Raw genomic sequence first — 24651 nt, 5'->3', positions numbered from 1 at the left:
CTGAATCTCACGTAAAGGTTCCCTTAGAGTAGATCATTGGTTCAAATCCAATTTTTGCGTGGAGGTTGGTTCAAACCCAAATCTCATGTGTAGGTTCCCTAGAGCAGATTATTTAGATTGTTCCTTCATCTAGTATGAGGTTAAAAAGAAGTGAAATACTAAATATATTTTTGGGATTTGTGAGGAATTGAATAATTAACATAGTCGGCTATTAAAAATAAATAGGTAATATTTAAAATATAATTTTGAAGATTACTTAAGATTTTGATTAATACTAGATATCATTTTCTAGGTTTCTTATGATTTAAATAATTAACATAGTTTTTAGATTTTTCTTAGATGTAACATTAAACCCAAAAAACATTAATATATTAAACAACATTTTCAGAATTTCTCATTTTAAAATAATTAACATAGATACAATATTCAGAATTTCTCATTTTAAAATAATTAACATAGATACAATAATATTAGGTAAAGTATTCAAAATAATATGACATTTAATGATTTTCTGAAAATATTCTCTCAAAGAGCCGACTCCGCCACGCAGTCATAACCCCATGCTTCTGCAACGAAAGTTTTACCATTGGCTCCATTAATGATTCCTTACGTGGTCTCGCTCACAGTAAAGAAGAACGGACTAAATTATACACCTATAATCCCCTGCGTGAAGGTCAAGGTCGCGAGGTATGCGTTACTCAATTTTTTTATTTTCACCAATAACCAGATTTCCGAAAGCAGATTTTTTTAGCGTTTTGTGCATGTGTTTGCTGTTTCATCGTGATATAAAGTCTATGTTTGTTCATTCATATTTTCGTTTTAGTCACACTGCAGAATATAGTAAGAATGAATGCGACAGCGAATAGTACAGTGTCGCCACCAAGGTATATCACAGCGAATAGTACAGTGTCGCCCCCAACATCGCCCACAGTTATCACACCGAATGGTACAGTGTCGCCCCCAACATTGCCCACAGTTATCACACCGAATCGTACAGTGTCGCCCCCAACATCGCCCACAGTTATCACACCGAATCGTACAGTGTTGCCCGACTCGCCCCCAACATCGCCCACAGTAAATCGTACAGTGTCGCCCGACTCGCCCCCATCGCCTACAGTAAATCGTAGAGTGTTGCTCGACTCGCCCCCATCGCCCACAGTAAATCGTGTGGTGGCGCCCGACTCGCCCCCATCGCCCACAGTAAATCGTGTGGTGGCGCCCGACCCGCCCCCATCGCCCACAGTAAATCGTGTGGTGGCGCCCGACCCGCCCCCATCGCCCACAGTAAATCGTGTGGTGGCGCCCGACTCGCCCCCAACATCGCCCACAGTAAATCGTACAGTGTCGCCCGACTCGCCCCCAACATCGCCCGCAATGCCGCCCGGATCGACGAATCTGCCACACCCTTTGACACCGTTATCGGGCAATTCGAAGCACCCGTCCGGTAAAAAGACATCAAACAAAATGGTTTTATTGTTGGGAAGCGTCATCGGTTCAACAGCGCTATTTGTGGTGCTGTGTTTGGTGTTCGGTCGATGTGTTAGACAAAGGAAAATCTTTCTTAGAACAGGTCATTATAAATGATTACATTATAGCTCCCATGCTGAATCTGAATTTAATTTAATTTAATTTTTTTTTTTTTTATTTACAATTTGTGGGGTCAATAGTTATGACGAAAAGTGTTACTGTGATGCTCCCCACAGATAAGGATATAGATGAAAGGGGACATTTCGGGGAAGTATATTTTGACTACAAGGTTCTCAGAGATGCGACTGGAAACTTCGATAGGAACAACATGGTTGGCAGAGGAGGATTCGGAGAAGTTTATAAGGTGTACAACTATACGTGGTTTTGTTCAATAATATGGTATATTTGCAGATTAATTGTAATGAGATTTTTTATCAACAGGGAAGACTTCCGGATGGGAGGGATGTTGCCGTTAAGAAACTTAATGGGACGCAGACTACTCAAGCTGCTGAGGAATTTCTGACGGAAGTGAAGCTCATCAGCAGCGTCCGTCACCGTAATCTTGTTCGTTTACTCGGCTGTTGCAAGCGAGAGCACAAACGCTTGCTGGTTTACGAATTTATGTCAAATAACAGTCTTGACAAACATTTGTTCGGTACGTTGTTCTTACTAATGCCACCGTTTTCAGAAATCCTTTAATTTGTATTGAGGCCTTAGAATACTATCGCTGGAGGTCTGCAGGCGAGATAAGAAATGCTTTGAGCTGGGAACACCGTTTAAACATTATAGTGGGCACAGCTCGAGGCCTTGCATATCTGCACGAGGAATCCAACGTTCGCATAATACACAGAGACATCAAATGTCCAAATATACTTCTGGATGACAGCCTTCAGCCCAAAATCGCAGATTTTGGATTGGCCAGATTCTTCCCGGAAAGCCAAACGCACGTTTCTACCAGAGTCGGAGGAACAATGTAAGTTTGGCAATTCATTTATTAATTGTCTTCGGAAGACTTTATAGGCTGTCGAATCCGGGCATTAATTTGTGGCTTTCACGAATTTGGTATAACACAGAGGCTACACTGCACCCGAATATGCGGTTCATGGGCAATTAACGGAAAAAGCTGACGTTTACAGTTATGGGATCGTGGTTCTTGAGATCGTGAGTGGGAGAAAGTCCGTGGACGCAAGACTGCCAGCCCCTCTTCAGATACTTCTCGAATGGGTGAGCGTCTGTTTTGTTAATTGGGTTGGGCATGGAATATTTAAATCATATAATTAGTTATATCGCCGTCGTCCTAATGATTGAGGGGCCCACATCTCTGACGCTTTACTTTCTTTGCAAGTAGTTCAGGGAGGCAACGTTTTCGTTTAGAAGAAATATGATTTTAATAAAATTTGGTCGAAAATAATAATGAAATTCCACGATAATTTGAATATTTTGAAATATTAGTTACATCTATCAAATTTTAGAATGTTAAATACTGATATTGAATTCATTTAGACCCTAAAAACAAATATTTTAGGAGGTTAAATATTGATATTGAATTCATTTAGACCATAAAAAAACAAATAATTCAAACATTCTTGTGATCCAATTTTTTTTTAAACCTAAATTTCAAAGAGAAATAGATGTTGTTGGTAGACAACGCCCTCCGTCCGTTATTTGCTTTTTACAAGACAGCAATGAAAATCATGTCGCGGGCCACGGCCTACGCAATGCCGGGTACCATCTCGACTTGTATCTTGTTTCACAAAGACATGCAAGTCAATATGTTCTGTCAACATATGCCATCATCTCACCTCATCTTATCTTAGTATTTGTTCTATTTCAGGTTAGTTGTTACACATCATCATTTCACATTACTTTTAACGTTAAAATTACAATTTTATTTATTTATTTTTATATATACTTTAAGGTGTGCTTACAATTTTATTTATTTATTTATTTATTTTTATATATACTTTAAGGTGGGCTTACTTGGCTTCTTTCCATGGATTTGGATCGTTCGAATCCCACGTTGAGGTCCTATAACCCATCTATCATGAATTATCATTACAAAAATCATTGTACACCTATGATATCACAATTAAATATATTTATAAACATTTTTCTAAATCATGAACTCATTCTTATGGTAATTACAACTAGTATTATACTAGGTTTTAGTTTATCAACACATTTTTATTTAGCAACTCAACAATAACATCATCCATCATCCATGAATCTGGAGTGTTTACACATATATATTGACATTTCAAGTTAAAGGAGAAAATACATTTATTTGAATTTGTTTTATTTTTTTTTAAAGTGAAGAGGTGACAACCACTCTCCACCCAACCATATGCTCAAATGCAATACGTATTTCTTATCATTGATCACTCCCAATCCAAATTCCATGCCACAAGAGGTAACCTCATGCCCGCATAAAAAGGATAAATACAATGTAGAGATATGAAGACAACTCTCCATATAGAGAAATCAAATTATTGCTAGTCATAGGGTTGCCACATTTGGATTTTATAACACAAAGGGATCCTTATCTTCCCAAGAGTCCCTCATATCACAAGAGGTAACCTCATTCACTCATCAAATGGGTAAATACAATGTAGAGATAAGGAGGCAACCCTCCATGTAGAGAAATCAATTGTTGTCTATCAACCCACTAGTCTAGGGCTTGATAAAAGTTATAGGGTTGTCACATTTGGATTTTATAACACAAGGGGATCCTTATCTTCCCAATAGTCCCTCATCACCTCCCCTATCCCATTGCTTCTCATGCTTACTCTAAAAATTATCTCATAAAAATCATGTTTCCCTTTTTATATCTTGGGGTGAAAAATTCATCTTTGATCTTTCAAAGCAAAATAAGAAATTTACAATTTCGCACAAATTGTTATTACTTAAAAGGTTTTTTGCAAACCTTCTACTTTGAATCATAATCTCAAAGCCCCTTGCGTGTCTTTGTCTCTTCCCCATAAGTTTCTCTCTATGTCTTCACACGCAAATTTCTTTTTCCATCTCAACCAACCTCTCTTCCTAAAAATTCATGTTCTATAATTTGGACCATATTTTCAAGTTAGAAATTTCCAAAAGGGTGCTTTGTCCATACCTTTGGAGTAGTTCTATATCACTTTCATCCTTTCTCATAATGCTAGTAGTTGGTAGTTTAGTTTGACTTTCTCATAATGCTAGTAGTTGGTAGTTTAGTTTTCAAACTGACTTTGCGGACGCTAAGATAAATTAGATATTTGATTCTTAAGGTATTCTGCTAGAAAAAAAAACCTTTCTAATTCTTGTCATGACTTCCTCTCATGGTATCTAGATTTATATGGGCTTCTCTCCTCATCCAGTGATTGGCAATATTTTCAGTAAAAAAAAAAATAACTATATTATCAAGTTTTAACATAATAACCATGATTGTATTGACAAAATAAGGTTAAAAACAATACATTACATAACTGCACAAAGCAGGGTTCCTATTCCATTATGGTTCTAATTGAGTGTGATTACTGTATAAAGACACCATGGGTTCATGATAATCCAAGAAACAAAGGTGTTTTATATGTTCAAAATTGACATTATCATTGGTCAAGAGGAACTTGGAATAATTTCAAACTTTAGATGCATAATACAGTGCATAATATTTTCATTGAGGATCCCTACGGCCAAGCCTTTATACAGATTTTTGTTTCTGCGCACTAACATAGAGCAAGTGTTATCCTCTATTTCCCTAGAGAGTAGTTGTTGTCCCAAGACGTGTTGGATAACTTGTTAATTATAAGGTGTCCAAGCTTATCTTTATCCTAGAGGCCATACAACCTGTTAGCCCTGAGGTGCAATACTGCTATTTTTATGGAAATGTCCCCTGTTTTAGCTCCGATGGTCCATGTCTCCTCTTGCTCTGCTTTGGCCATAAGCCGGACTTAAAAATTATACACCCACGCTCATAAATATTGGCTGGTCCACTCTCGGTTCATCTATTTTCCGCTACGCTCTCCATTCTCCAACCTCCAATTAGATCGATCTCCGCTGTCCATTTCATTCGCCAATCCAACGGCTATCGCACATCACTTAATCACATATCGGCGTATTGCAATTCCATCGCACTGTCCACCAACCCTTCACCTCTGTGATTAATGATTAGATCTTGATCGTTGATCTAAACTCGATCTGACGGTTGTCGCTTAGCCGATCAAATCAACCTGCACGATGATCCTTAACCATCGATCTTCCTCTATCATATCTGACGGTTCACAACGATTTCGGGTGAGCAACGTGCACGAGGATTAACTGCCTGAAAAGTGGTTTCCTCTCTACTCCTCGCTGCTACGTGTCACTTGATGAGTGGAATCGGGTGCCAATCCAAATTACCACTTACCCCTTGTGATCTCGCCCGAAATACCACCTTTCGCTTTCAAATCCACTGATGCGATATCAATTCCTCTATCTCTATGATATGATCCTATCCATTGATCATATCAATCCAGCGGCCCTGTATCCCACTTCCCACTAGTCATTCGGGGAGGAAATTTGTTGGCTCTGTCAATGTTTTTTGACAGTCAAACGATTGAATTAAAATAACGGAATATATACCCGAAAGGGGAAAAACAATAGCACGATGCAGCCAAACCAACGGAAATAGTCATGGAACATCACTGGCACGAGCGAGCCACCTGACAGCGTGGCAAAATTACCAAACTTTGGTTACTTTGTTCTTACAAAAAGAGACCTTTGAGCTCATGTTTGTCTAGTTATGGCATCAAGTAGTTAAGAGGACAAAGGGGATAGATTAAGACATCTCAAGCCTCAGAAGGTTCGAGAGCATTGTAAAATGCCTATAAATGGTTGAAAGTTCGAAGGATCAAAGGTTCAACTTTTGGAGACTGTGGATACTCTTTTCCTCCCAGCGTCTCATCTTCATTCCAGTAATACAAGCTTCTTTTGCTGTTACATGTTCAATTTCCATCTTCTCATTTGTTCTAAGCTTGCACTTGAATAGGTTATTCATGTTTTCTTCTGTATCTAATGCCAGATAACTGTCATCTTATCTCTGCGTTGATAAATTAGATTTGCAAGCTTCATTTACTTTCTGTAGCTAGTCATTCATATGTGTTTATGTATGTATCTACTGGTATAGCCAGGATTCTCCATCTATTCATTGAATCTATAAACTATTGAGCATTAGTGGTCGAAAGCCTTGTCAAGCTGAGGGTGTTCATGCATGTCTTGAGTGAAAACATAGTTGAAACAATCATTTGACTTGATCCAAACCCCAATCCATTCCAATAGTTCAGAGAACGATATTGAAGATTTATATGTTACCAAGCATCTCTGAGCTACAACCTAGGAGAGTTTCCTGGAGTGCTAACATAATTGGCGCCATTGCCGGGGAGAGGAGACTGAAGCTCAGCTTCCCTGGGGGACGAAACAGATCCAAATTTGATGATAGATAAAGTCTGGACACTATTTGGGTTGTAGTCATCTATCTGGCGACTCTACTGGAGGACGAACCTCTTGGCAACTCCACTCCATAGTTCTGGCTCAGTTTGTGAGGCATACTCGGAGAAATCCTCAGGAGCCACGAGCTGACCCAGTAGCTGACCCTGAAAAAATCAGCAAAGAAAGAAAGGTGTTTCAGAAAGGAGCATCAGGTTCAGGTAGCTCTAAACAATATTCTATATCTTTTCAAGAAAATCTTGTAATAGAATAAATACATCTTAATAGTATAGCATCTAATACTACCAGTGAAGAAAAAATCTCAGAGATTCATAGAGCTCCTTATTCTTTATGTTCTCCTTTCGTTGTAAGCCCAAAGGAAGCCTCTCCTCCTATACATAATACTCCTTTAGTCTTATCAATCACTCCTCAACCCTCTGTCATTCAGACTTCCAGTACCCTTATAGCCTCCATAGCTATGGCAACACCTACCAAAATGGAAAGAATCATAGTTGCTAGGTATGGACCTCTAGTACTGCCCACTCCTTTGAATGCCATGCTTACTGGAGAATATCAGAAGTGTATGCCTAAGTTCACTGGGACTGAAGGTGTTACAGCTGAGGAACATCTTGAATCATTCTATAGCTATGCTGATAACTTGGACATTAGTGAAGATGATGTATGGATGAGAGTCTTTGTCCAAAGTCTAGATGGAGAGGCTATAAAATGGTTCAGAGAACTGACCCCAAGGTCTATAGTAGATATTGAGGCTTTAGATGATGCATTCCTAAAGCATTGGGGGGATAAGAGGATCTACTCTACTACCACACCAAGTTTGGGAACTTAAAGAGGGAAAATGGTGAGTTGTTGTCTGATTTTAAATAGAGGTTTAACTGCATGTACAACAAGATACCAGCTGAAGTAAAACCCACCACTACCTCTGCTAAACTCACCTATGCCAGTGCCTTTGATTCTCACTTCTGTCTACTATGGGAGAGACGATGTGCTACCTTGGCTGATATGCAGGATGCAGCCCTGGAAGTAGAATAAAAAATCATGGCTGTAGAGAATCTCAAGGGGAATGTTGATAGAAGGAGACAGAGGGGCGAATCTTCATCATCCTCAGATCCCAAGATAGATAAAATGACCAAGATGATAGAGTCATTAGCCTTTGAAATCTCCAAATTAAAGGTTCAGTAGCGCCCTGGGAAAGGAAGAGTTCCTAATACCTTTGCTCCTAGAAATCCAAATCCATATATAAGAGCTAATGAGCAGTTGCAGACTCTATAAAGAAGCAAAGATGCCAATGAAGACCAAAGGGTGAAGACCCCTTTCCAGAATGTTGTCATGGAAGAAGAGCAGTTTGAAGAAGATGATGAGATCCATTGTCTAGAAGACAAAGCAAGTGCCTCCTTTTTTAACTTAGCTGCCTATGAAAAGTCATTATTCAATGACCAGATCAGCCAAGAGTGGGATGGTGGAGCTATTCTCCAAACTGATGATCAACGCAGATATAATTTGAGGTCGAAGATGAATAATGCCAAGGAAACTCCTGTTCAAAGAGCTACTGTCCCTGCAATACAGCAAGCTAATAAGCAGAAATGACCAACAGTTGATCCCATCATCCTCAAAGCTCCAACTCACGAGGTAAGAGGCCTTGACAAGTCTCCTTCTCCTTTCAGTTTTGAATCAGAAATTCAGAAGCTAAGCATACCTATACCTCTGATTGAACTAGTGAAGAATGAGTCCTTCAAGAGATCTATCCTCGAGGCCCTTGAGCCTAAATCCATCCAAGCGTCCATTGACTATGTAAATCTACAAGACGACAAACGAGTTGTTGTTCTTTGCCCAATGATTGAAAATTGTGATGACAACTCCCCATCATTCTATGTTTATTTGACTATCCATGACAAAGTCCTTCACAGCTGCCTTCTGGACACAGGAGCCAGCCATAATCTAATGCCCAAGGCTATCATGGATGAGTTGGATCTTGACATTACCAAGCCTTATCATGACATGTTTTCTTTTGACTCTAAAAAAGTGAAATGTTTAGGATTAATCAAAGACCTAGCCATCACCTTGTCTCAGCTGCCCATGAAAAGCATGATGATGGATATTGTGGTAGCAGATGTACCCCCAAGTTTGGCATGTTGCTTTCCAAAGGTTGGAGCAAGAGATTAGGTGGAACATTGTAAAATGATCTGTTCTATGCTACTATCCCAGTTTTTGGAGGTGAAAGTAGGAGATTATACAGAGAAGTTCAGTTGGCTTATATCATCAATGATGAAAGGAATCCCACTAATCATCCCATCTATGCTGTCGACACTGATTTTGGAGCCTCTATTCTTCAGATTGAAGAATCCTAGTTGGCCTCCATGCAGCTTAGGAAACCGGTTTGCTAGATCACAGAGGAAGAAGGCCCACAAATTTGGGACATGTTCTTTGATGGAGCTTGCTCTAAGGAAGCTGCAAGGGCAAGTGTAGTCCTTGTGTTCCCCACACAAGAATACATTCATTTATCTTTCAAGTTAAATTTTCAGGTCACAAATAACATAGCAGAGTACGAAGCCTTGATATTGGGCTTAAATGCTGCTAAAGAAATGGGCATCAAAGGTCTGAAGGTGTTTGGAGATGCAGACCTTATCATTTAGCAGGTGAACAAAACCTTCCAAGCAAAGCATCCAAGGCTGAAAGCATACAAAGATGAGGTATGGAAGCTCATGGGTTCTTTTATAGTTTCAGCATTTCTTACATCCCTAGAATTAAGAACCAGCTTGTTGATTCCCTTGCTGTGTCTGATAGCACATTTATTCCTCCTTTGCCTCCTAAATTGAATTTTGAAGTTAAGGTGAAATATAGACCATCTCTACCTGACAATGTCAAATACTGGAAAGGTTTTGAAGATGATGACGAAATTAATAGTTTTTACAAGTCATTGATGAATTTTTTGAAATGCACATTGACCAAGAAAATGAAACCATTGAAGAATGCAACCAGTCCAACCTAAAGGACGAGATTGGTCAGGATAGCATTGTTCAGCTGCCTAGTAACCATATACCCAAAGGATTGGTGCCCCCAGAGAAGTTGTTTGATCATAATGATGTACCTTATAAGCCTGCCAAAAAAGAAAATGAGTCTGCAGTTCATTGACATAATGTAGGGAGTCCAACCCATCTAAAGTACATAAATATGTCCACTCACTTGTCTTCTGCCCAAAGTTCCAAGTATTTCACCCTAATCAAAAAATTTGCTGATATTTTTGCTTGGGAGTATAGTGATCTTAAGACCTATGACACCAACATCATCTAGCATAAGATTCCACTGGAGAAGAACACCATCCCTTTTAAGCAGAAATTAAGACCTATAAACCCTCTCTTATTGCCTTTGATTGAAAAGGAAATCAAGAAGTTGTTGGATGCCAAGATCATAGTTCCCCTAAGGTATTAAAAGTGGATAGCTATCCTTGTGGTAGTAAGAAAGAAGAATGGAGAAATCAGGCTTTGTGTTGACTTCAGGAATCTGAACAAATGCTCTAAAAAAGACAACTACCCCCTACCTAAGATGGAACACTTGTGGTAAAAAGTTTCAAGGGCTAGAGTTATGTCATTCTTAGATGGATTTTCAGGTTACAATCAGATTGTTGTACATCCAGAAGATCAGGAAAAGGCTGCCTTTACTACTCCTTGGGGCACTTTCATGTACTCCAAGATGCCTTTTGGACTAATGAATGTCGGGGCTACTTTCCAGAGGGCCATGGACATAGCCTTTGTGGGAGAGAAGGACAAGTTTGCCTTATTTACCTTGATGACATAATAGTCTTTTCCAACAGTCACAAGAACCATTTGTAGCATTTGAAGAAGGTGTTTCTAAAGTGTAGACGATTTGGAATTTCAATGAACCCAAAGAAGTCACAGTTTTCTCTAGAAGAAGGCAAACTTCTGGGCCATATTGTTTCTGCTGAAGGTGTGAAGATCAATCCAGCAAGAGTTCAAGCAATTCAGACATTGTCCATCCTAAGGTCAAAAAGGGACATTCAATCTTTCCTGGGTAAGATTAACTTTGTCATGAGGTTTATTCCAAACTTTGCAGAGCTAGTGAAGCACATCACTTCCACGCTGAAGAAAGGTTCAGAAATAAAATGGATAGATGGTGCAAGAAGATCTTTTGAAGCCATCAAACAAGCTATCATGGAAGCTTCTACTCTAATCAGCCCAGATTATACCAGGGAGTTTTATATCTTCTCTTTTGCCTCTTATGATACACTTGTAGCAGTTCTATTGCAAAAAAATGATGAAGGTGTAGAGCACCCTGTGGCCTTTTTCAGTAAAACTCTGAGGGATGCTGAACTAAGGTATGAACTTATTGAAAAACAAGCTTATGATCTCATAAAATCTTTAAAGGCATTCATAATTTATATTCTGCATTCCAAAGTGGTTGCATATGTACCTTCAGCCTCAGTAAAAGATGTCCTAACTCAGCCATCTATTGATGGAAAGAGAGCTAAATGGATTGCGAAATTCATAGAGTTCAGCATAGAGGTGAATCCCACCAAGCTTGTCAAAGGCTAGGGCTTGGCTAAGCTTCTAGCTAAGGAAAATTGCAGTTTGTTAGACATCAATTGCATGAGTTCAAATTCAGGTGGTGAGCAGACAGAGGAAGCAACATAAGAGTAAGAGCAGAATCAGTTTTTGGCTGAAAATATAGCCACCTGTGAATGGTATTCCAGTGTAGTTCATTTTTTTCAGAAGCTAGAAGTCCCTCCAGGGCTTAGCTCAAGTCAAACCCGAGCCATTAAGCTCAGATCAACCAAATACTGCATTAATAAAAACCTACTTTATTGGAAAGACCCACCAGGGATCCTCTTGAGATGTCTAGACAAAGGAAAATTGGTGGAAGTCATGCACCAGTTCCATTCTAGCATCTATGGACGGTATCATTATTGGAAAACCACAGCCCACAAGATCCTGAGAGCTGGGTATTATTGGCCTACTCTGTTTTCTGATGTGTTTTATTTTGTGAAGTCTTGTGACAAATGTCAGAGGTTTGCAGGAAGACAACAGCTAAAATCTCTGCCCTTGAAGCCAGTACATGCCAATGGTCCCTTCCAGCAGTGGGGCTTGGACTTCATAGGTGAGGTCAATCCATATTCCAATGGCCATCACAAATTCATCTTGATAGCCACTGATTATTTCACCAAATGGATTGAGGCTATACCCACTAAAAATGCTAATCATCAGGTTATCATAAAGTTCTTGAATGAGAATATTTTCACTAGATTTGGTTGCCCAACCAAACTAGTCACTGATAATGCAGCAACTTTCAGGGCAGAAGAATTGGTGGACATGTGTGAATCCATGGGCATTCAATTGGTGCATTCTACCTCATATTATCCTCAAGGCAATGGCCTGGCAGAATCATCTAACAAGAGTCTTGTAAGGATAATAAAAAAACTATTGGAGGACAACAAAAAGAACTGGGATTCCAAGTTGAAGTTTGCACTATGGGCTGACAGAGTTACCAACAAGAAGTCCATAGGAAATTCTCCATTTAAGTTGGTTTATGGTGCCGATGTTGTTTTTTCCTATCCATCTGATTCTCTTTGTGGGAAAATTCTTGCAAGAATAATAGGATGAAGAGAACGACATGGCAAGGAGAATGAGTAACTTGGTTGAATTACAGCAGATCAGAGAACAACTAGTTGAGAAGTCAAGAATTCATCAGAAGAAGATCAAAGAAACCTTTGATAGAAAGGCAAAAATGGACAGTTTTCAGGTTGGTGACTGGGTTCTCAAATGGGATGCATTGAAGGAAAAGAAGGGCAACCATGGTAAATTTGACGCCTTATGGATGGGACCGTTTGTCATTGCTCAAGTTCAAATGAATAATACATTCATTTTGCACAATTTGGAGGGGGAAGGTGTTTTTTATGGCCTAGTCAATGGGCGGTTTTTGAAACTTTACTTCATATGAGGCTTTAAGGCCTTAATATTGTAATAGGTTTTTTCAGTTTTTGTTTTTTATGAAAATAAAATCCATGCCCAATGGAACACTAGGAGATAAGTTTGTTTTGGTTGTTGGTGGAAAGGCAGTAATCTGTAGTTCTTGAAAACTTACAGGGAGGCTTTCATCCCCAAAAGGAGTCAGTGTTAGCCCTGAGGTGCAGCGCTGTTATTTTTACGGAAATGTCCCTTGTTTTAGCTCCGATGGTCCACGTCACCTCTTGCTCCGCTTTGGCCATAAGCCGGACTTTCAAAATTATACACCCACGTTCATAAATATCGGCGAGTCAGCTCTTAGTTAATCTCTTTTCCGCTTCGCTCTCCATTCTCCGACCTCCGATCAGATCGATCTCCGTCATCCATTTCATTCACCAATCCAACGGCTATCGTGCATCACTTAAATCACCCATCAACGTATGCAATTCCATTGCACTGTCTGCCAACCTGTCACCTTTGCGATTAATGATCAGATCTTGACCGTTGATCTGAACTCAATCCGATGGTTGTCGCTTAGCTGATCAAATCAACTTGCACAATGATCCTCAACCGTCGATCTTCCTCCATCATATCCGATGGTTCACAACGATTTCGGGTGAGCAACGTGCATGAGGATTAACCACCCGAAAAGCGGTTTCCTCTCTCCTCCTCGCTGCTACGTGTCACTTGATGAGTGGAATCGGGTGCCAATCCAAATTACCACTTACCTCTTGTGATCTCGCCTGAAATACCACCTTTCGCTTTCAAATCCGCTGATGTGATATCAATTCCTCTATCTCTGTGATATGATCCTGTCCATTGATCATATCGATCCAGCGGCCCTGTATCCCACTTCCCACCAGTCACCCGGGGAGGAAATTTGTTGGCTCTGTCAGTGTTTTTTGACAGTCAGATAGTTGAACTGAAATAACGGAATATATGGCCGAAAGGGGAAAAAACAACAGCACGATGCAGCCAAACCAACAGAAATGGTCATGGAACGTCGCTGGCACGAGCGAGCCACCTGACAGTGTGGCAAAATTACTAGAATTTGGTTACTGTGTTGTTAGAAAAAGAGACCTTTGGGCTCATGTTTGTCTAGTTGTGGCATCAAGTAGTTAAGAAGACAAAGGGGATAATTAAGACATCTCGAGCCTTAGAAGGTTCGAGAGCATTGTAAAAAGCCTATAAATGGTTGAAAGTTCGAAGGATCAAGGGTTCAACTTTTGGAGACTGTGGATATTCTTTTCCTCCCAGCGTCTCATCTTCATTCCAGTAATACAAGCTTCTTTTGCTGTTACATGTTCAATTTCCATATTCTCATCTATTCTAAGCTTGCACTTGAATAGGTTATTCATGTTTTCTTCTGTATATAATGTCAGATAACTGTCATGTTATCTCTGCATTGATAAATTAGATTTGCAAGCTTCATTTACTTTTTGTAGCTAGCCATTCATATGTGTTTATGTATGTATCTACTGGTACAATCAAGATTCTCCATCTATTCATTGAATCTATAAACTAATGAGCATTAGTGGTTGAAAGCCTTGTCAAGCTAAGGGTGTTCATGCATGTCTTGAGTGAAAACAAAGTTGAAACAATCATCTGACTTGATCCAAACCCCAATCCATTCCAATAGTTCAGAGAACGATATTGAAGATTTATATGTTACCAAGCATCTCTGAGCTACAACCTAGGAGAGTTTCCTGGAGTGCTAGCACAACCCAATGTGCACTATATGTTGGCATAATTTTCTGGTGGTATTTCACCCTTGTATGACAGTGTGTTTGTGAAATGCCTTGGTATTTCATTTTGGTATTCAAGTCAACAAATTTGCATGCTCGGTGTTCGTAAATATTAACCATCATGCAATTTTTAGCTTTTTATGTGGAAAATGTCGGTGTTAATCTTTTTTAAGAAACACATTCCCACGTATGGTGGTTAATGCTGGTTTAAGTGTTTAATGAAATATTTATTTATATTTTATTGATTAAATTGTTATTTCACATTAAAAAAATAGAAATACAAAATTGGGAAGAAATCTTTAGTAATTTATGTAATATTTGATTTACAACATTTATAATAGTTAGAAAACATAAATTGGTGTTATTTTATTGGTCAAATTATTATTTAGCATTGGAGATGAGAAGAACATAAATTTAAGAAAGGAATCATGACATACATTTAAAAAAAGGTTTGTTAAACAATTTCTTAATGCAAATTTTGATTTATAGAATTTCTAATAGTTGTAATATAGAAATGAGTTATCATAACATATTTTTGTGGCTCGATAATATTTAAATTTTAAGGGAAAAAACTTGAAAATTAAAATATTTGATTGTCTACAACATAGGTAAAGATTTAACCCTTATTATGATCATGTAATTGCATTGAGAAATGATTGGTTTTTGGATTCCTTCAACCTCTTAACCCTTATCTAATAAGGATGCAACAAAAAATGATTACACCACTCCATGTGCTTAAAACCTTTTTCTATTTCTAGTGTTTATATAATAGAGTATATTAATGAGGTGATGATGGTGGAGACTACAATGTTGGAGATTACCCATCTACATTTAGTGTTTAAAAATATATATAGTCATTAATAATTCAATAGGTATTGGCCACCGGCCACAGCGTCATATTAATAGATTCAATCAAATTGGGCAAGGAATTATAAGATCTCTCTTTTCTATGGAGGTTTTCTTTATTGTTTAGTTTATGGTTATGTTGATTATCATAAAGTGTTTGGGGATGGTACCTAGTTTTAGGGAAGTGTGGGAATTTTTAATTACTTGGTTCCCTCAGTTGTGTTCACTTTCAAAATTTGTGGTTACTGGTGAGCCCTGGCATTGCACCAAGAATGTTAAAACTCCCAAGGGCTCCTCAACTCAAATTATCAACCTAGGGTTCGTACAAACTTCGAGGCGATAGTGCTATATGCACAACACATAGGATTCCAATCATGCCACCCTCAGTTATAACATTAGATCAAAAAGTGCTCAGAGATCTTTCCTCCTATTGAATTAGAATGAAAGCTTGATAAAAGGACAATTGGAAATTTCTTCTAGCTATGAAAATAGAAATGCCATTGACACAACCTGTAAAAACTTAACTAATCAATTCATGAAAGGACAAAGGCTAACCTACTTGTAGAAATAAAGCTAGGTTATATTGCATAATTCATCAGATTACCTCATCTACTTGCAGAAAGGAAACTAACTTATATTGCATAATTCATCAAAATACCTCATCTACTTGCAGAAAGGAAATTAATTTATCTTGCATAATTCATCAAACTACCAATCAGAATTGCATGTACCATCTACCTAGTTCACACTTGCTCATAAATCAATAACCTACTTGCATGATAAAGAAGCTAGCTCTACTATGTTTTTGCAGTGAAGAAAATGAAGGTTTGGAGTGGCCTAGGAGATTTCCCTAATCATATTATCACAACTCAGGGTCATTATGCATCTATGTTAAGGCAAATTTGTAGTGGAGATCGAAACTAATGAAGGAAAATACTACTACAAGTTTGCTACAGGCAATTGCTACAGGAGGCCTGTAATGCTATGGGAGGTCATCCGAGTGGCTTTTTAAGGTGAAAACGTTGCCTTGAGGGTATGCAGAGGTGGATAGTAGTTGAAGAAAATGATTGGTTGGTTTGAGCCCCTAGCCAAGCTTAGGACCTCTCGGAGGCCTGTCTTGCACTAGGATGAGTGCTCTTGGTGACCTAGGTAGAATGACTAATAAAACGGGGTTTTGGGACAGAGTTTGGAAGTGGAAGGAGAAGACAAAGGGGCTTAAGGTGGAAGTGGTGAAGGTGCCCTTCCCTACAGATCAACCATCCCTACAATCAATCACATGCATGCATATATTTATCATTAACAAAATGGAATAACTTATGATGGAAAAGATGAGTTGAATTTCAGTAACATATAATTCACGTAATACCGCTAATCTAATCACTAAATTGACTTCTAAGCTATATAAAAATATGTAAAATAGGACAACTAATGCTAATCTATTTCCAAGAAATCATAAACAAAATATTTTTGGGTTGTGGTTGAGAATCCTTCCACTCATTCTCCCACATGAGAGGTGATGTAGAGGCTGCAACCACATGATTTTATGGGTTAATTTCTACTGAAATGCAAGAAACTATGAACTACTTGGAATAAAGAAGAAATATAAGTACAAGAAGAGAGACCAAAGCCTCTGGGTTGGGCCCAAACCCAAGGTCTCAACCCTCTTAAACTAACTCAGATGCAACTTAAAATCCAACTTCTCATTATGAAAAAGTGTAGGTCTAATACATCACATAAAAGTTGAAAATGACAATGTCAAGTTTGGAGCTCAATAACTACACCTAGCTGATCAATAAATTTGAATCCTAATGAGCTCTTCTTCTAGTTTATTTATACAAAAGGACAACTAAATCAGTTCCCTTGAAAGTAGGAATTGCTCCCTCCTTGATCTCAAAAATGGTAGATCTTGTCCTTCTTGATCTTCAATTGGACTAAGAGTCACTTGGCTGCCAATGAGATCGAACTGGTGAGAGAGGATATGTTGATCCCAAGTCAATTTTAGGGAGTTAATTAGGTGGACAAACCCCGTAGATTCTCTCCTAGTTGTCTCCATTAAGCCCCTGCATAGTAATAGCCTAAAAATTGCTTCATTTTCTGCAATTAAACCACATTACGCCACTTACTATGACAAACACCTTTTACTCCTCTTACTAAGAATTATATAACGAAAAATGTGAATTAATGCAAGAGAAGGATAGTTTTAACGCTGGAGGATGACATATTAATCTTAAAATGTACCTATTGATGGGACTGATCAGTTACCATTATGGGATTTATCATTTTTGTAGGAAACTAGGAATTCTTTGGGAATTTACATAAATTCAAATCTTGAGATAGTTATAGTGGGATTGTGTAAATATGCGTGTTTATGTACTAAGATAGATATTAGTAAGGGTCTTGTAAATGAGATGATTCTCAAATTGGAAGAAGATAAATACACTCAGGTATTGCATAGTGAGAACATAACAATCTGATATTTGATGTGTCACATGACATTGTGGTCTATGATATGTTAACATATGGAACATATATAAGTTACTTGTCTCCATGCTCACACCCATCCTCCAAGAAACAAAAAGAGAATCTAAATTAAAAACTGAAACTTGGACTTTATTGAATACCGAAACTTTTTTAATGAGATAACTCAACAATCACAAGATTCAATTGGGGAATCCAATCCTTACTCAATAAAAAGAGTAGAAGATTTGGATACTAAGATTTCTTCATTGAGGGAGATAATTTGCCTAAAGCCTTTCTAGGTGGAATAAAGAAATCCCATGATAATGTTTCCTTCTTACTTATGATTACTTATCATGCCTACTCCTTAAGGTCTATGATAAGAGGTTAAAAATAAATAGGGGAAGGATTCAAGACTATTTCTTAAAGGACCATAAATAATGTGGACATTTCTAGTGTATTTTTTCTCTGGTAACAAAATTCTTGTATGTATCATATGCACCTATGGTTTGTCTTTCTTATATCATGCTTTAAGCGCATGAAAAATATGATTTATTTTTACAATGGAATATAAATAATATCTAGTGCCATAATGGTACCACTAGATTATGAAGATTCTTTCTAACAATCTTCATCCTCATTATTCTTATCTTCTTTCAATTGGATCTAAGTGAGTTCCGAGTGAGGCATATCAGTGATGTGTTATAATGACACCACTACATTATGAATATCTTTTCTGAAAAGCTTCATACTCATTTTCTCCATTTCCTTTTGTTTTTCTATAGGTGGGTTGTGGGTGGGTCATATCATGTTTTAAATGGTGGTTATCTCCTTTTAATGGTAGAAATCCCAATAGAAAGGTCATTGAAATTCTTGTAATGGAAATTCAAAGTGGCCCAAGATTTTTCCTTCAATTTCTAGGTTTCCATTTGATGATTTTCATAAACTCCAATTTAGGATCAATTTCCTTGTTCATGGACTGGTTTTGTCCCAACTTCATAACTATTTGAGTCAATAGAGATTCAATGTCCTCTTTCTTCTTACTTATGCCTCTATCTAGTTCCACAGAGTGTGCAAGTACTAGTTCCACATAAGTACTTGTTCCACATAACATGAAAGTAATTCATGGCACTTGGATAGCCATGCATGTTTTCTAGGGGGTGTGAAGGACATAAAAAATAAATGAAGAAATGAATAAGTGAAAAGAGCCAAGGAACATGCACACACTCCTTCCTACACACATTAGTCCCATCATAAAGAGCCACATTCTTTAGGAGAAATTGTGCCCCAATGGTAGTAGTGAAGCCATTAGGCTCTATGATGGTAAAATGAGTGATATTTTTCCATACCCATATGCATATGAAGAACGAAGGTGCCTCCTTCATTGAATTGATTTTAGTCTCGTTTGATTGGATGAAAAAAAAATAGCGAGTGCCTCAACCTTGTAATTCTCTTGTGACTATCACTTGTTGGGAAATTAAAGGGAATGAGTAACACCCCATAATCATTTTTTTATTTTAACATTCATATGATATAATTATTGTGTGAGTTTTATTATCCTTCATGTTGTGTCTTGATTCCTACCTGTAAATTTAAGATCTCTAAATTTAAGAGCACTAAGAACATGGAAATGTTACCATTGTTTCTTAGGCAAACACTTCCCTTTATTTAGTGAAGGGGAGATTAACACAATGAAGTCTTCCCCGACAACTTTTAGGTATCTATACACAATAAGTAATCAAAGGTAAGGCCTCCTATATCAACTACTCATAACACCATAATAAAAATACAAAATTCAACAAGACAACAAGATGGCTTAATTAGGGAAATTTTTATATTTGAATGTATATATTTCTAGTACAATTTATGATGTTTATTAAGTCATTATAGGTTAAAGAGGTTACCCTCAACACTACAAATATAGAAAAATCTACGAAGGTAGTAAAACTTGAAGAAAATATGATATATTTAGCAACAATAAAAATTATTACATTAGTAGATAAACTAGCCCTTGAACAAGTTAAATAAAAATGAAAATTAGACTTTAATCAACATACAAATATTAAATTAAAAGGGCATGGAACAACCCTAAAAAGAAATATGTACATCCCTAAGAAGGTTGTAAAATAAACCAACAATGCAATATATGATGAATACGTCTATTTCTAAACATACAAATGCTCATAAACCTTAGACATGTTATTTTATGGCTGAAAATAAATATTTAGTTGTTATAAACCCTACTCTAACCATAAAATAAAGAGTAAATTATTGTTATTTTATAATTGACTATGTGAGAGAGACTAGTTCCTATATACTCTAACCATAAAATAAAGAGTAAATTATTCTTATTTTATAATTGACTATGTGAGAGAGACTAGTTCCTATATATTTTTGGGGCTTATTGGGTAAATTAAGGATTCCCATGGGAGAGAGTAAGAGGATAGAGGGTGATATATATAGATTTCAATAACTAACCTTAGAATATCTACCTAGTAACTTACAAAATCCAAGAAATCCAATGGCAGTTTTTCCACCGGAAAGCTTCATGGGGTTTTAAAGAAGTGATTTGCTCAAAAGAAACCAAGTGAATGTGCCATCTCCACTAGACATATAAAATTACTCTTAAATCATCCATAAAAAATCCAACAATATTGGAGAGGCCATTCATTGGTTAAATCAATATCATCCATGAAACCCTTGTCATGAAATCCATAGAAAATGCAAGATAATCTACTAAATTCATCTCCACAAGAAGTCACTCTAGTCATCCTTTCATAATGTTTTTCACAATAAGAAAAGTTGACAAATAATAGTATAACTCCATAAGTAGAAGTGATCCAAATGAGGAGAGTGCTTCCGATATTTATATGAGGAAACCAAGAGTTATTCCTCTACAAGAGCTAATATCTACTAAAATTCCTAGAACCATATAAAAATTCATAATACAAGGTGGATACATCTAGAATGGCCCCCAAAAATTCCTTTGTAATGAAGAAATTACACATAATCATCAAGTCATCCTCAATAAAGGTTCCATAAAAATCACACACGTGGAGAAAGTGAGCCAATGAGGGTGACACCTTCTCCAAAATACTATGATAATGCTTCAAATGCCATGTCTCTTCACTAAAATGTGTAACATCTCACCCAAAAGTTATGTCTCATCATAAGAAAGAACCCAATCATCATCCATCATGCGAGGTCACCTCAAGTATGGTGACATTTTATCGTAAAAGTGTAACGTTCCATCATAAATGAAGCATCCTAAAGTAAGTGCATAACATCATCAAGGAAAGTGGTTTGATGAACTCTCCAAAAAGGAATATAATTATCATCAACCCCTACATCATCATGAGAATGCTCAACATTCATAATTAAATGTGGGGTGTCTCAACAAGTCATCACGTCATCTCAAGGCCCCAACACTCTCCAAAGCGTGTGCAATATCCTCAAGGAAGTGTGGAAGAAAATCATCAATGTTGTCCAAAGGATATTGTTTGTGCCATCATAAGCATGAAGGGGCTACAATAGTTAAGTGAGACCAACCGAAACATATAAAAGAGCCATTGTAACATAAAAAGTAAGTCATCTTTAATATAAAAGACATCAAGTAGACCACATTAGGTATATTCTTTAATCTTCACACTAGCTCATGACATCATGCAACTTTTCAAGTTTAGGTATGTGAGGATCATCATAGAACCTTATTAGGTGTGATAGTACCCATGTATTAGAATATCTAACAATAAACCAATCAAATTGTAAGTGCAAATTATTATGGTATGGTTTGTGGTTTAGTTCATAGGAGTGGTGCCTTTGGCATGCAATGCCAATGTAATGATCATCTCCATGGGTGCCTTTGTAGAGGGAGTGATCTATATGTTGGGTTACCCTTTCCTTGCCATTGTATTTCCACTCCTTTCTTGCCTTTTTCTTTGTTTTTCTTTGCAAACTCCTTTTGGTCTATATACATTTCATTGTGTAGGGGTTGGGATTATAAATTTAATCCTTTCTTTATTTATGCATCATGATGGCCTCATAATGAGGAAGTAAGGCTCAAGCTTCTTTGGCTTTGAGTTATCATTATTTATATGCTTCATTTTTATTTTTCATTTTGAATTTTATATCATGCTATTTCTCTTTCTTTTATATAACAACGTGAAATTGGGAATCCAAGTTCCTTCTTCTCATATAAGTATGAGGTAAAAACCCTTTTGGGGTACATGTAATAGCCATCCCAAAAGAAAGGATAACATAAGGGAAACATATTGAATGTGTTAAGCACATAAAGGATATGGGCACATTATCCTTGTCAAGGTTCTTTGGTAGTACCCCTTTCCCCAATAGTAGCAACATGACTAGAATATATGATGGCCATAAAGGGGAAACAAGGAAAATAACATAGCTCCCAATAATTGTGATTCATTATATGATTTCGACACATGATCCTTACTTAAATACCAAATAAAATAAACTTAAACACTTCATATGGAACAATGGCTAAGGCACCCCATGTGTATTGGGTCAACATCGTTATCAAATAAGTGAGATGAGCATGATATATGAGGCATATGTAACTTGGTGTAATGACTAATGCTAGTCATAATCATTGGGATCACTATTTACTATGGGGATAATCAAGGAAAAAATATGTTATAGGTACCCAAGGTGGGAGAAGGTAACATGCCCTACTAGTAGCCTTAGAGCTAAAGCAATTTCTTGATGTGAGGGAACTTCACTAATTAGAGGGTGCTCAACCTACTTTTAATTATGGGAATGAATCAAGTTAGATTAGGGATGGTGAAGGAGGGATGGGGCATAACTTTATTGACAATATACTTTTAACTATGGAACTTATGAGAAGTAGATAAAGGGATGAAAAAGTAGGATTGTTAGAGAGATCATGGAGGATAATCACAAAATCTCCAACTACTTTTATGCTTGTTCACTTGATTTTGCAAAGCTAAATTAAACACTTTGATATGTTATTAATGCCTCCCCACTACATTTGACTTTGCAAAACTTGCTTAACTTCTTAATACATTATTAGTTAATCCATAATACACTTAACTTATTTATTTGATTTTACAAAACTAACTTTAAGTCCTTAATAAACAACTATTACCATTCTATTACATCTAGTTTGTTGACCTAATTTTGCAAAACTAATTTAACTCCTTTGTTCACTCCTAATACTCTACTTCATTGTCAATTATTTAACTTGAATCTCACATGTAAATATACTTTCAAATGTCTAGAGTATCTAAAAATATCCACCCATTCCCACCACTCCCAACAACAACTATAAATAATATAAAATGTTCATTCGAAATAAAAATTTACTATTTCAAAAGTCCTTCCAATGGCTTGAACTAATAAAAATTTACTATTTCAAAAGTCCTTCCAATGGCTTGAACTAATAAATGAAAGCTTTGACTCTATAGCTTTATATCATATAATAGCATTACAACCTTGAGATTCCTACAACTTGCCTTGTATAGTTATAAATGGAGATTCCTACCATATGTTTGAACTAACAGGGGGTATTCCATAGCAGCATGTCTAACAGACATTTTTTATCATGTCATCCCTGAAAAGAAGCATGCAGAAAGTGTAATATAGGCCTAGCCTCTCTGCGCATATCTAACACGGTGGCAAATGTGCTTGTGAAAATATTTGTCTAATACAGAGCTAGCCTAACTATTGTATGTCAAACACATCTGTAAATGTGTTTGTAAAAATTGTGCTCATTATTTTTCTGATATTGCAGGCTTGGAATCAATTCGAGCAGAATCAAGTTTTGAATATCGTTGATCCACTGTTAGAGGGGCAGTACCCACGAGAGCAGGTGCTAAGAGTGATTACTATCGCACTTCTATGCATCCAGGGCTCATGGATGCAGCGGCCTGCAATGTCACAGGTTGTGTCAATGTTAACCAACTATTCAGAGATAATTGTTCATCCCACACGACCAGCTTTTATAGATACCGCTGCAGACAGACTCCCGAATTTCACTTCAATACCCGAAGCTGAGACGCAAGCTGCTGCTCCAACTCGGACATCGCATGGATCTATCAGCGTCTCTTTACTTCCCCGTTAGTCTAATGGACAGCCCTTTATTATTTTACAATCTGTATACTCTGACCGCTATAATTTTTAACGCAGGCAGACCGAAAAACTTTTGTAAACCAGGAGTTGGAGGTTCAGTCCCTCTCATTGATCAAATTCAGTGACTCCTGAGCATTCGACGTATCTTTAAAGATTTTTCTCTATTTATTCGTGAAGTTCTAGTGAAATAACTATGTGAAATGACATGCCATATACGGTGTGCACGGGGAAGTTCAACTGATGTAATTAAATTTGACTGTGGAATGAAATGAAAGTATGTGCCCGGGGAAATTTGAATTAATGAAATGAAGGTCAGATACAAGTTCACTACTGCAAGAATGGCACTTACATTTTTGTAAGACAAAATAAATATTTTCCTTTAAAAAGTTACTTTTTATTTTACTTATTTTACAGCAAAATTTAATATTAATTAAATTGTCTTAATACAAATTTTTATATTTAAGATAAATCCAGTTTGAGGAAACTTATTTAACACAATTAACAATCCTGACAAAACCATATCAATTTAAGATAATATTATTTCAGTCGGCCAGCTTGTAGGTACTACAGTGTCACCGTCCAGTTTCACTCGCCAGCTGCTTGCAGGCTAC

General features: G+C 37.2%; 1 protein-coding gene across 1 annotated transcript; it reads left to right on the top strand.

Moving 5' to 3' along the window:
• The first annotated feature begins 1310 nt into the window (after positions 1-1310).
• Positions 1311-24364, top strand: LOC149183142 (cold-responsive protein kinase 1-like). Its single transcript, XM_089417052.1, has 6 exons — positions 1311-1570; positions 1704-1831; positions 1909-2122; positions 2209-2440; positions 2541-2691; positions 23703-24364. Exons 1-6 carry the CDS (start codon positions 1375-1377, stop codon positions 24030-24032), a joined length of 1251 nt encoding a protein of 416 aa, XP_089273178.1. The 5' UTR covers positions 1311-1374; the 3' UTR covers positions 24033-24364.
• The last annotated feature ends 287 nt before the right edge of the window (positions 24365-24651 follow it).

This window comes from Pinus tabuliformis, chromosome 3_2 (genome assembly GCF_031772625.1).
Source record: "Pinus tabuliformis cultivar Carrire ecotype Pingquan chromosome 3_2, CPIR1, whole genome shotgun sequence".
NCBI classification, from domain to species: Eukaryota; Viridiplantae; Streptophyta; class Pinopsida; order Pinales; family Pinaceae; genus Pinus; species Pinus tabuliformis.
This window is presented reverse-complemented; position numbering and strand designations above follow the sequence as displayed.